Raw genomic sequence first — 14,703 nt, 5'->3', positions numbered from 1 at the left:
TAAGTACTGCTTTGTTCAGATATCATACCAAAAAGCATGATTTACTCAATACTATGGAACCAGTTTGTTTCTCATAGGAAAAGTGAGCCAATTCTTTTCTCTAGCACTAAAGTACACCCAGATGATGAAACTGAAATAAAAAGTTATACGATGTACCTTTATAAAGTAAAGGACTTCACGACAGTTAGCACATGTATTGTATTAAGTAAATGTAACTTTACTAACCTCTGACCAGACTTTGTCTAGCTTTTAAAACAGCTCCAAGGTCACAGTCAGCAGTAGCGTATGAATGAGGTACAGTACTCTTAGATTCAGTTAACCTCTTGGCAATAACTCTTCGAATATTGCTAGCAGGGATTTCAGTGAATGTGCCCTGCAAAGAAATTGCAATCTGTCCATTAAACCATAAATATGGAAATGGAAAAAACAAACTCCATAATTAAAATCTAGTCTCAGTGACTTAGCTTTCAGTAATAATTAAAGATTACTATAGGAAAAGTACAAGCATAAATTCGTAGTATACGGAGGAATATAAGAAAGCCAAAGAGTTTTAATTTTATAGTACATGACTGTAGAAAATAGTGCAATTCATGTTCTGGTTATAAATGGATCATCTTATGTTACTATGTTTAAGATGATCAAAAAGAAATCTCCCAAGTCGTGAATAATTCTCCCGTGGGTGTCTGTGTGAAACAGAGACAGAGAGATAGACACACACACATACCACCTGTAAGCAGCTTCTGTTACAAATATCACTTCTTAATAAACTCAAAGCATACAATAATTCAACAAACCAACAACAGACAAATCTTACTTATAAATGGCATGCAGTAGAAAAAGGGAATTCAATATACTGGATAATCTGCCAAACTATTTCTACTTTGGTTTGTTAATTTAAAAAGAAACTACATGAGTATCATATTTCCTAAAAATTCACAAAATAAAGTATAGGTGAGATAATAAAATCTTCCTGTAACTCTACTGTAGCTTTTCCTCTCTGTTCCTTGAAGCTTTACCAAAAACAGGATGGACCTTAAACCACATGTGATTCCTTCCTTGCCCTTCACGCCATTCTGGGACCAGATCAAAATCACTTCAGAATAATAACTACGCAGCTAAAAATACACCTGATTTTCAAAACTAAACATTTTAGGTTGGCAGAGAACTTGTCTAAACAGAATAAATGCTCTCTATATACCATAAAAATTTCAAAGTCAGGTTTATCTTCTTAATTTGAATAATCTACTTCTTAAAAATAGAAGATTTGATTACACATAAATGTTTTGTATGTGCTGTCATGAATCATGAATTTACACTAAAGAATTTTGTTCCCATGAAATTTATACTGTTTGCAACTATTCTGTAATTTACTGGGATATCCTTTTCCAGAAGAAAGAGGAGGATACATTTGTGTGTTTAGTTCCAAAGTGCCCATTCAGTTTTTCACAAACCTGATTATCCTGCATTTCTTCTGACTGGAAGCAAATGACATGAAAGACACTAAGAGAAGGAGGTAAAAAGAGGCAAAAATGGAATATTTTGACAATAAAAAAGGGTTGTTACACTGCCTGTATCTGAAAAAGAATGTCTAGCAGTGCAGTCTCTAGCAGTGTCTAGCAGTGAGACCATCCATTCTCTCAGTCAGAATCAAACAGCCACAGAAGAGGGCTAGTGGCAGCTACACATTAATAGTGCCACACCCAAGAAAAGCTACATGAAAAGTATCATATATGGCACACATTATATGGCAATGAATTTGGAAGTCAGCACCATACAAACAAATCGGGTTTGCGCTAGGAGTGTGCAAAACAAAACATCTGCAGTATTTCCTCTTTATCACTTTCAGGTACTAGTAAAATGGATTGGTAGAATCGCTTGTAAAAGAGATAGTAATGGCTCTTGTTTTCTTTCTCACTGAAATCTGGAAAAAACCAAGTCTACTCAAATGGTATTACCGCTGCATTAGGTTGTCCAGGAGTTGAGAGTGGTGGGATCATTGGCCGTGGATACGGTGGCGTGGCTGGGGCCTGTGTGGGTAGAGGCACTGTGGGAGTGGCTGGAGGGGCTGGGGTGGGCCTGGATTCAGTAATCTTGCCCGTTTCTTTCAACTGGACCAGTTTGAGAGCATCCCTTAAGATAAGAGACACAGAACAGGATTAGCAACAAGGAACAGAGTGTTTAGAAAGCAGACATGAGCTGTGGAGAGAAGGTACTGAACTAGAGAGATGTCAAGGCCAAAATAATGCAAAATGAATGGCTTGAGTTAAGCAAGCAAATCTTATCTGGTCTACTGATTCATATAATTCACCTGCTACAATATTTGGACATTTTCAAAAACCAAACAACCATTCAAATTTATCAAAGTACTGGGAGTAGGTATCTTTAAGAAGGAAATTAATCTTTTTTTGAGGGGGGCTATCATCTGATAGATGAACAATTCATAAATTAAACCATACTCTTCTTCTTTATACTTGTCAAATAACTTTCACATGGCATTTAGAAAACGTCAAATTTATCACAACTTTTATTAGGATATTTACTAAATTATTAGATTTTCTAGTGCAGATTACCTTGTTTATAGCCAGGATATCACACCATTTTGTATTGCTCAATATGTTGTCAGCACCATCTAATGAAATAAGCCTAACCCAGAGCATCATTCAGAATGAAAGATAACTAAACTAGTAGTAGACTTAACTTGCATTAAAGGTATCTTTGGTTTTTAAAGGGATTTAATTAGATTGCTATATATATATATATATATATATATGTATGTGTGTGTGTGTGTGTGTATCAAGCTTTCAATCTATGCTAAGTTATAGTGGGTATGAAGTAATACATTCTCTTAAACAAAATGGCTTTTACAAAAATTATAATATTTGACAATTCAAAAGAACCCTTTCCAAAAACAAAATTTTACAGATTAAAAACGTTTTTAATCTAAGAAAAATTTTAAAAAGGTATTACATAATCTAAAAACAACATCACGGTGACACAATTTAAAGGCAAATTACATTCCTTAAACTTCTCAAACACAGTTAACTTATTATTGTTTATCAAAAGAATTATGAGGGGGAAAACCTAGCAAGCTGGGCATATTTGAAATGACAATCAACCTCCCCTAAACAAAACCTTTTACTTAATATCTTATGGCAACATGGTAGGCAGAATTCTGAGATGGACAGCTCCAATATTCTTGTATACATAGAATTTTACCTGGTGTACACAGCCCACATAATCCCTTATGAGTATGGGTGGGCTTGAGTATGATGGATAGGCTCCTGATTAGGTTACATTACAAGACAAAGGTGATGGACTTTGTAGACATAATTAAGGTCCTCAATCAGCTGGCATTAAGTTCATCAAAAAGCAAAAAGTAAAATTACCCTGGCGGGATCAGACATATCAGATAAGCCCTTTAAAAGGAACGAGGGGGGCGCCTGGGTGGCTCAGTGGGTTAGGCCGCTGCCTTCGGCTCGGGTCATGATCTCGGAGTCCTGGGATCGAGCCCCGCATCGGGCTCTCTGCTCGGCAGGGAGCCTGCTTCCTCCTCTCTCTCTGCCTGCCTCTCTGCCTGCTTGTGATCTCTCTATCAAATAAATAAATAAAATCTTTAAAAAAAAAAAAATAAATAAAAGGAACGAGGAATTCCTGGAAGAAGAGACCTGAATGGAGAAAGATTCTCCCGCTGGCGCTGGAGGAGTGTACGGGCATTTGTGGAGATAAGTACATGGTAAGGACCTGAAGGAGGCCTCTAGGAACTGGGACCAGTCCTTGGCTAAGACCCAACCAGCGGCCAGAGTGTAAAAGACTGGATTCTGATAGTTAGACTGAGTTCTGATAGATAGAACTGAATTCTGCCAACAACCATGTGCCTAAAAGAAGACTCCAATAGATGAGACCCTAGCCCTGGCCAAAACCTTGATTTTATCCTTGTGACCAGAAGCTGAGAACCCAGCCATCCTGGGCCCCAATTTCTGACCTACAGAATTGTTAGATAAACAGGTGCTGTTTTAAGCTGGTAAGTGTGTAGTAATTTGTTATGCAGTAATAGAAAGTTGACCCAGGCAGGCATGTTTCAACCGGGGGCACATTATTAGAGGAATCCCCCCATGTGTACTCATACCATTTTTAGGAAGGAGAGTCCATGCTTTATACCTGGTCCAAAAAGGGGCACATGGAGTTAACACTAAGTACAACTAACTTATTTGTTTCAAAATTAATAGCTGACATTTAACAAGAGAGGTCAGATTGACAAAGAACTCTTAAACGTTTTACCATCCTGGATCCCTAATAAGCATTGAAAGGGGAGTAAAAGTGAGAAAATAATCCTATTATGCTTGTATTGTGCTTATGTATCTTACATGAGCCCTGTAAGGGAGGTATTATTACTCCCAATCCACTGGTGACTAAGCAGGCTCAGAGAGGTTAAATTCCAAGTATAAGTTAGTATTTCTCAAGCACCTACTCTACTCTAGGTGTTGAGGATACAGGGTTTAAACAAGACACTTTATTCTACAGGAGAGTCTATATTAATCAGGCAAACAAACGACAGATAATGACACACTATGAAGAAAATAAAGCAGAATAACAACATGAGTGACAGGTGAGAGGAGGGGTTCTTTGAAAATAGGATGGATGGTCAGGGAAGACCCGAGGACATGGTATTTGTGTGGAATGATTTGAAGGAGCAAGACGCAAGAAGACCTAGGAAAGCATGTATCTAGACAGGGAAAATACAGCTGCTTCTAACAATAGAAGGCAGGCCAGTGTGGAAAGAGCAGTGCAGAAGAAGGAGAAGGGTCAAAGATGAAGCCAGGACTGGCATCAAACTCAGGTGTGGCCAACTCCAGAGCCTGTGCATTTTCTACTACTTTTCTCATACCTGTGCACACAGCATGCAAATATAAACCAAGGCAGAGTCAGAACAATTTTTTTTTCACATGAACAGACTGGGATAGAATGCAGTACATCTCAGATTAACAGTAAGTCTGAGATTGAGCGACAAAATGTGATTTACCTCATCTAAAGCCAAATGTAGGATCTCCTGACCACGGCCTCCAACCCATCACACAAAAATCAGCATAGGCATAATTGGAGGCAGTGCTGGTTCTCAGAGCATGTGCCACAACACAGTGATGGGAACGCAAAGAATGAGGGCAAAGAGGAGGTACGTAGCCTAGGAGGGAATGACCTTATGTACTGCTAAGGCTTTTGACAATTTTGGAAGTCAACTTTTAATTTACTCATATTCACAACTGAAAGCACCATTTTCCAGTTAATTATAACATTTACATGTGAAATAAATGGCTGCTAATAACATTTCTGGGGATTTATGCCATAAGCTAAAACCCTAGCCAGATAAACAAAAATATGAGCACTGAGAGGCAACTGGGTGACTCAGTGAACTGGGCAACCAACTCTTGATTTCGGCTCAGGTCATGATCTCAGGGTGGTGGGATGGAGCCCCATGTTGGGTTCCACGCTCAGCAGAGAATCTGATCGACGATTCTCTCCCTCTGCCACCTCCCCACCTGCTTGCTTGAGTGCTCTTTAAAATAAAATAAATAAAATCCTTAAAAAATAAGCATTGATATATAAAAAATAGCATTGATATATTCTGTTGATTCAGAAAAAAAATGCCTTCAACAAAAGGTATCTAGCTTTTAAGAGCTCTTACATGTCATAGCCTAACATTACTAGTCTCTTTCCATTATATAAGGTAATTAAATACATCTAACAAAACCTATTACTAATCTGGGTTTTAAATCAAATTAAAGTTTAGCGTAAGAATGACATGCCTAAAACACACCCATTTCTTTTTTTTTTTTAGATTTATTTATTTATTTGACAGACAGAGATCATAAGTAGGCAGAGAGGCAGGCAGCGAGAGAAGGGGAGGGAAGCAGGCTCCCTGCTGAGCAGAGAGCTCCATGGGGGGGCTCGATCCCAGGACCCTGGGATCATGACCTGAGCTGAAGGCAGAGGCTTTAACCCACTGAGCCACCGAGGCACCCCCGCCCCCACCCCATTTCTTTATATGGGGATCACCAATTTACTCTCAGGCATGAGTTAAAAATAAACAATAATAACAGTTCTCTGAATAAGTCTATTTAAGAAAAGATTGGTCACACTAAACTGACACATTTTTATTTCACTAACAGCATAACTACTATTTGTCAAGATATAGGCAATTTGGCTTCATTCTTGTAGTAATTAAGATTCCTGGGTATAAAGGCTCTTGGTAAAGAATAAAAGTAAGGAGAAGTCAATAATCATAACCAAGTAAACAGGAAATCAATTCTGGCCACTGCTTCACAGTAAACTTTCACTGCTGATTTTACATTTACATACATCATAAAGTATAAATGTTCATTATTGTTTAGTAACAGCCAACAATTTAGTTTCTATAATGCAGAGAATGCTTTTAATGATTTCTGTCCATGAAATAATGAATAAGATTCTACATGAAGAATTAGGTGGGCACTGAAAGTTGTAAAAATTAGGGGAAAAACAAATATGCCACACACTTCTGTACAAAGGCAGAAGAAACCCTGGTAGTTCATTCAGGGTAGAACCTTTTCTATGAGGATCCCTTAGAGAGTAATTCATTTGGGTGGGCTATGACTTAGTTTTAAAAAGAAACACCACTGAAAACATGCTATACACTTCCCTGTCACACCTATCAGAGTTTTTCATGCTATGATATGAATACAAACATTAGCTACAGCTATGACTTAAGACATAGATATACGAAAGATACTAGGTTACAGGCAAGGAACTTAAATGTATTCTAATTGTGGACCCCGCACTAGCTTTCCTAAAATAATCACATACAAAGGCAAAGTCAAGTCTGTATGCCTTTGTGCAACATACATTCTAAGCAATATGTTTCAGCAATATGTTTGCTCTGCTGCAACATTTAAAATAGCAACCGTAACACTGAGTTTACTTCATAAACACAATGGATCAGAGGCACTTCCACAGCAGTTGGAACTGATTTTTCTATTCTGCTTGCATTTTTAGTTGACAGTGGAAGAAGCAAAAATGTCCCTCCAAATTTCAAGAATTTGTGCTGAGGTATTTTGGGGGAAGCTTAGCCTACGATTTTTCAGTCTTATCAGAAGATGATTTTTCTGTAGGTGACAGCAAGCCAAAGTTTTTTCCGAAGTCCACCTTAATATTAAACTTAAAACACAGGCATCTTCAGCAGTATACAAAGCAAAAATCCTAAATAATGCATGCCTTCAGGATCAATTTTTCTCATGAAATCTTTTGTAATGTGTCAGATTTTGAAGACCAAAGGCTGACTCTTTCCTGGTGCAAAGTTAAAGAATAAGAACAGGAAAGAAAACTGGAAATTAGGAGGAGAAAGATGGCAAAAATATTAAAAAATATAACTCTACTTTAATAGTGCTTCCTTTGGGTATACAGCAAGACAGTACCATTTTGTTTTCCTTAATAAATATTACATTACTATTATAACTTCAATTCAGGTTTTAAAAAAAAGCGCTATTTGTTCGTCATATATATATATAGGAAACACATGTGGAAAGAGAAGGATGAAAGGAAGAAAGGGCTATCGCATTCCTCTGCTGTCACACCACTGCACTGCCTTCTAAAATATCACCTAATAACCGACTTCAAGATCTTTCTCGGATTATACCTTAACTTTTTATCCAACTCCTAGATATCCTCCAACGCAAGAAAAGTTGCCTTCTAAATGTTTACCTCCTGATTATTTCAATTATAACTACTGCTCTACTACCTACCAAACCTCCCTCTTGAGTCCCGAAATATTGCCTGCAAATAACCTTCACCTCACTGATCCCTATGCCTGTGGGCTTGTCTGCTCTGATGACAGGCTTCAGAGGTAACACATCACTCACTCCACCAAGACAAACAGTTTCCCAAAGCCCTTACTTGCACTTATGGAGCCAAAATTTCATTATCAGGACCAAAATCCCAAATTCATTCCTTGATTTGCTGCTATCCTGGTCTAGGCTCCCCATCTGATCCTTTACGAAAGTTTCTGGATTCTGTCCTTATAACACTGTCTAGATCAATAATCTCCCTTCTACTTCTTTTACCTACATTCAAGCATTTTTTATCTTTCACCTGAATTACTTTATAAGCCTATTAATTTATCTCCTAACCTCAAGGTTTTTTCTGTTACAATGTATCTTCTACAAATCTGTGGAATTAATCCAAGGTACAGCTATGATTACTATGATTACTTTACCAAAGATTTCACCAAATCTTGATCAATGATTAATGAATTAAATACAGACTCTCGGTCCTATCCCTCAGAAATACACGTAAGTCTACTTGGTTACAAAAAAAGTTGCTTTATCCCATTTTTATGGAAAGCTTACTAAAACACAGACTGGTAGATTAATAAAATCAAGGGACAAATAATAGGATGGATATGGGAGAAAAACTAGGCTTAACTGGCTATGAAGATACTTAATTTTAATATTTTATGGCTAAGTGAAACTTTTTAACTCCTTTAAAACTTCACAGTCTAGGATACTACTTTTCAGTCATGGGTCAGGACAGCTGATTTACGCCGCATGTAGTATGGCAGAACTCATGGTATGCATTTAAGAGAACCGCATACACATGTCTGATGAACATATCAATACAGCTGTAACACAGGTAAATGAGGCTACCTAAGAATCAAGCCTGGATTGCTCACCATAAAAGAAATGCCCCCAAATAAACCAATGTTTTATTTTTCTTTTGAAGATTTTTTATTTATTTATTTGAGAGACAGAGAATGAGTATGAGTAGGGGTAAGGGGCAGAGGGAGAGGAACCAGCAGACTCCCCACTGAGCAGGAAGCACTATGCAATGCTGGATTCCATCTCAGGACCCTAAGATCATGACCTGAGCCGAAGGCAAACACTTAACCCACTGAGCCACCACCTTAGGCGCCCTAAATCAATGCCTTAATGAAGAGTAAAATAATCTAGTGAAAAAAAAAAGTAATGTCCCTTGGTCCAGCACTGCCACTTAATTTCATAACTTTTCTCAACTTAAGAAATGTTAGCTGATATTACTGAACACTTTTTATCAATAGTAAATGGGGAATAAGCATACTGCTTTAAAATGTTAACTCAATTTGAGTTACTACCACCAATAGAAATGTAACAGAGGGGCACCTGGGTGGTGCAGATGGTTTAGGCATCCAACTCTTGGTTTCAGCTTAAGTCATGATCTCAGGGTGATGATCTCAGCGTCTCAGCGATCTCAGCGATCTCAGCGTTGCTCTGGGCTCTGCGCTCAGTGCAGAGTCTGCTTAAGACTTTCTCTTCTTCTCCCTCTGCCCCCTCCTCACACTCTCTCTTTCTAAAATAACACACACCACTATAGCAATTTTACATCGATCATATGTCTAAAGGAGTAATCTTTGTCTTCACTGCTAGACTAAGTTTCAATAGAGCAGGGACCATCTGCTCTCATACACTTTTTTTTTTTTTTAAGATTTTATTTATTCATCTGACAGAGATCACAAGTAGGCAGAGAGGCAGGCAGCGAGAGATGAAGGGAAGCAGGCTCCCCACTGAGCAGAGAGCCTGATGCGGGGCTTGATCCCAGGACCCTGGGATCATGACCTGTGCCGAAGGCACCCACTGAACCACCCAGGCACCCCTGTTCTCATACATTCTTAAAAGAAACAAAATGTAAACAAATAGAAAAACGTATCAGTATTCTTGAATAGGAAGACTCAGGATCATCAAGACATCAATCCCTCCCCAAGTTAATTGTAAAATGTGATACAATCCCAATAAAAACACCATCATTCCCCTGTACCATCAGGGCAAATTAATTGTTTAAAATTCATTTGGAAAGATAATAAAGTACGAATAAACCAAGAAAAGTAGTCTATTGAAAAAGAACAAGGAAAAACTCTATCAAATTTTAAACCTTACTATAAAGTATTTATAATTAAGAGTGTGGTACTGAACAAATTAGGTGCAACTCATGGACAGTGGAATTGAAAAGAAAATCCAAAAAGAGCCAACCACATATGGAAATCACTTTGATCATACAAGTGACTAAAATCCAAACAGGTAAGAATGAAACTGTTTTTAAAAGGATATTTCCAGGTTTTAAAAATTTAAATGTGATTTAAGCTTATTTCAAACAAATGTAAAACAATATAAAGTTTCATCACTCTGCACTCTATAATTTTCTGCATTTATCACTATTTCTAAGGATCTGGCTTAGTTACTGAATCAGAACCATTTTTCACTAATGCTGTAATTACTCTGAAATAAGTCTTGCATAGAATACAAGTCTGCACTCACAAAAGCAATTGAAAATACAAAAGAACAGTGTATGTCCTTTTAAATCCTAACACTGAATAAACTCTTCTTTAAATACTTCCAGAAAAAGATGATCATGATAACTAATGGAATTGGTTATTAGAAAAAGCACAAACATACTCTTTGGTGAATATCCCCCACGGGCCAGTGGCTGTCCCCTGGCAGGCATCCAGGGCATGTTTTTCCAGAATATTACGGGCAGCTGGACTTAAACGGAACCTAAGAAGAAAATGTGATGATTAAGAAAACCAATAAACACTCATAATTTGAACCAAATATACCTAAACATCAACAGTTTTACTGATAATTAGAAAAATAAAAATTTATAATAAAGTTAAAATGATTCCCATAGTCACAGTCAAATAAACTAATCCCTACTAATTTGGTTTATTTTACCACCCAAACATTTTCATACAAATTTAATTAGTTACTATTTCAAAATATTCTTTTAATAAGAGTATATATTCAAAAGGAGAGAGCTTCTATTTTGACTAATAACTTTTCACATGGCCCCTCATCAAACACATCAATAAGGAACTAACTACACTGCTCCTTCATTTTTTTCTGTGTGGTAAAAATTTACAGAAAATTTACAATTTACATACAATTGAGTGGCATTAAGTACAATTACCCTGTTGTGCAACCATCGCCACCATCCATTTCCAGAATTTTCATTCTCTCAAACTGAAACTCTGTACCTGGTAAATAGTAACTCCCCGTTCCTGCCCCACCCCCTTGCCCCAAGCAGCTGTCATTCTACTGTCTTTACTAATTTGACTAGTCTAGGTAACTCATAAAAGTGGAATCATACAGTATTTGTTCTTTCGTAATTGGCTTATTTTACTTTAATGTCTTTAAGGTTCATCCACATCATCGTATGTTTGTCAGTATTTCCTTCCTTTTCAAAGCTGAGTAACATTAACATTCCATTGTATGTATATAGCACATTTTGGACACCAGGGTTGTTCTCACCTTCTGGCCTCTGTGCATAAGGCTGCTATCCACAGCTGTACAATTATCAACGTGAGTTCCTGCTTTCAATTCTTTTGAGTGTGTACCCAGAGAAGGAATTGCTGGGTCATATGGTAATTCTATTCTTAGTTTTCTGAGGAACTGCTGTACTGTTTTCCACAGTGACTGCACCATTTCACACTCCCACCAACAGTGCCCAAGGGTTCATCCTCTATATTCCCATCAATACATTATTACTATTTTTAACAGGAGCTAATCCAGTAAATGTGGAGTGGTAGCTCACTGTGGCACTGACTGGCAATTCCCTCATGACTAGTGACACTGAGCATCTTTTTGCATGTTTATTGGCCATTCACGCATCTTCTTTGGATGAAATGTACATTTGAGTACTTTGCCTATTCTAATTGGGTTGTTCGTTTTGTGTTGCTGAATTTTATCACTCATGTATTTTTAAAAGTCATTATTATTTACATGAAAGCATTTTTATTTCACATATACTCCAGGAGAGTAAGTGGCAAAAACTTATGTTGATTGTTAGACACGGAAACAGATACACCAAGCAGTGACACAACTACTAAGTATCTACTTTTCAGGTAAGACGTTTAGATAAAGCAGCAAACACAAAAGACTATACAGTCAGATAAAGAAAATGAGTCAAAGGGGCTAAGTCCCGAACTTTATAACCAAGAAATGGAGAAGAACAAATGTTGTGCTTGCTGTATTTCAGAGAAATAGCTCTCAGTGATATGGGCGCAGTGCTATCAACCTTCAGATTTTTTAAAAGAAATTGAAATTTTAGATTTCTTAATGTAAGATTAACTACAACTCATTCAAAAATTTATTTAAAAAAAAAATCACTGTGTGGGCCAACACTGAGACTCTGAGGTCTGAGGAGGTTTTTTTTGTTTGTTTTGTTTTGTTTTTTTAAGTAGGCTCCACACTGGATGGGGCTTCAATTCAGGAGGCCTGAACTCACCACCCTGGCACCAAAACCTGAACTGAGATCAAGAGCCTGATGCTTAACGACTGAGCCACCCAGGTGCCCCAGGTCTGCTGGTTTTTCTATACCTCGGGGCTGCACATTCATTAAGTCTCTAGTGATGGATCTTCACAGAATGATGGAGGAAACGCCATGATCTCTGCCTAAGGAGAAGAGCAATTAAGTACCTCCCTGATTCTACCTTCTGATTTCCATGATAAATGAAAGAGAAAATAAAGGGAAATTAAAGCAACACAGGGAGAAATGCTGTGTGGGGGGATGGAAATTTACAACTCAGCACTTCAAAATCACTGACAAGAACTGATACTGGTAATTTAAGGAAAAACATTTTAAAATGCTGAAGGATCTGTGTTTTAAGTTCAAAAGCGGTTCTTAAGAGGACCTTTCTTAAGAACTTTTTCTTATAAAGAAAAAGTAATCTTGTACAGAGAATATTCAATAAATGAACCTGTTAAATTTTTCCGAATCCATCAATTAAAGCTGTGTAAGGCTGAAGTGAAATGGTGCTTACTAAGTCTGTGTGTTATACAGGGCCAAAACTGGGCTCCAGTCTGTCAGATATTCAAATGCAGTATAGTTGTAAAGGAATGCATGTTAGGATGCCAATTCCACTTTACGTTAGTTATACATTTAGAACTGGAATTCCCATTACGGTAACTAGAATTCCATGGACAGAAACACAGTATGAAGCCTGGGGTACTGAATTCCATCTTATAATCCTAAAACCTACTTCAAGTTCAACATGGACACAGACTATCTGCTTTGTTCTCCACCAGGTGCGCAGGGTTTTCATACTACCTGGAAAGTGACAGGTATTCAATAACTATTTCTTTGTTGAATGAATAATGAGAGTAAAAGAATCATCCTAGGCCTCAGTCACCTAAGAGAAAAAGGGAAGATCACCTACTTCCTATGTAAGGCGCAGAAATGTTTTAAATATGACAAAAATTAAATATCCTAAAAGCTGCTGTAATTTTTTTTTTTAAACATCAGCATCCAAATAAACATACTCACTGCAGTTTTTCCAGTGTGTGTTCCTTTTCGACAGGAGGAGAAATTTGTGGTTCGGGTGGAGGACAAGGCACTGATGGTTTTGAAGCTGGTGATGGAGGACCTATATCTTTGGGGATTTCAACATGTTTCCAATCTTCTCCTTCTTCAACTAGCAAACCAATTAGTGAACCTAGTCGTATATTTTTAGATCCTTCTTCAACCTGTATTTTAAAAAGAAAATAATTGCAGAGATGGAAAGGCTATGATCATATGAAGTAGTTTAGGTAATTCTGTACTGATTAGAAAGATCTCTTAATTTGAGCTAAAATCTGCTTCTAAGTCAGCCTGCCTCCTCCTTCCACCCAACACTGTCCTTTCTTACTGCTCCCCAGTATAACTTCCTTCACCGCTCTTCCCATCCCAGTTATTAATGTTACATCCTGGAAAAAAAAAAAAAAAAAACACTAGAATTTCTCCTCTGACAGCTTTCAAATATGTAAGAGTAATCATTACCATCTTCCTTTTGATGTCAAGCTGTACAAATCCAAACCAGAAGACTGTGGTTTACTTCAACTATTTTTTTCTTTCCCAGATAGCTTCTTGTTACAATAGCTTAGGAATCCCAAGAGCTCACAATGAATTAAGTACCCTAAATCAGTCCTATTACTAACATGAATCTAATGTAAAATGTATTCTATAAACTTAGTCTCTGGAAAAAAGCATATCCCATCATAGAAACAGAATAGGTTAACTACTCTGGTTAATGCTGGTTTCTGTCTTTCCTTACACTTAATTTTTCCCAAACGTATCTATTTACAAAACCTGAGAAATAAAATAAAATCCCATGAATTTTTACAAGTACATCAGAAACACGGTGGTGTCTCAGCTAAATCAATCCTTCATAGCTAATGTCAAAAGGATAAGTAAGATTGAATTCTAAAAAAACTTATATGTATTTCAAACATTTCAACACATTAACTTATAAAGAAAGGGCTGATTTTTATTTACTTAGTAAGAGAAGTTCCTAGGGAAACTTCAGATGACAATGTTTTTAAAGTTCAGTACTGGAAGAAAATGTCATTCTTTTAACATTTTTATTATTCTCTTTCAATTACATTAAATAACGTTCATTACAGATGTAATTTAATGAATAATAGAATGAGAGGCTGTAGGCTGTTCACTAATATAGTAATTATAACTAAGAACCTAACTCTAAAATGGGCTTGACGTTTCTGATTAACATTAAATTTGATGCTTATTAGTATGTACGCTATTCTAAAAATAAATAAGGCATAAACCATGGGATTTTGGAAGCTTTTTAAGTTTACTAATTACTGATGGAGAACAGAAATAATGCTTCGGTGAAGCAAAAAACATATATATAAGAAAAGAGTATAGAATATAGGG

General features: G+C 37.0%; 1 protein-coding gene across 2 annotated transcripts in view; it reads right to left on the bottom strand.

Annotated features, from left to right (window-relative positions):
* PDHX (pyruvate dehydrogenase complex component X) overlaps positions 1–14,703 on the bottom strand; it is a 67,375-nt gene that overhangs the window by 18,419 nt on the left and 34,253 nt on the right. For both annotated transcript variants that reach the window (XM_032841046.1, XM_032841045.1), the window contains exons 4-7: positions 13,318–13,517; positions 10,452–10,550; positions 1,956–2,130; positions 226–373 (exon numbers count right to left, since the gene is read on the bottom strand). In XM_032841046.1, coding sequence (XP_032696937.1) covers positions 226–373; positions 1,956–2,130; positions 10,452–10,550; positions 13,318–13,517 — 622 coding nt within the window. The remainder of the gene's footprint in view (positions 1–225; positions 374–1,955; positions 2,131–10,451; positions 10,551–13,317; positions 13,518–14,703) is intronic.

Source organism: Lontra canadensis, unplaced genomic scaffold, assembly GCF_010015895.1.
Source record: "Lontra canadensis isolate GAN:19392208 unplaced genomic scaffold, GSC_riverotter_1.0 scaffold118, whole genome shotgun sequence".
Lineage (NCBI taxonomy): Eukaryota > Metazoa > Chordata > Mammalia > Carnivora > Mustelidae > Lontra > Lontra canadensis.
Note: the sequence above shows the minus strand (reverse complement) of the source record. Positions and strands in the feature narration are given on the sequence as shown.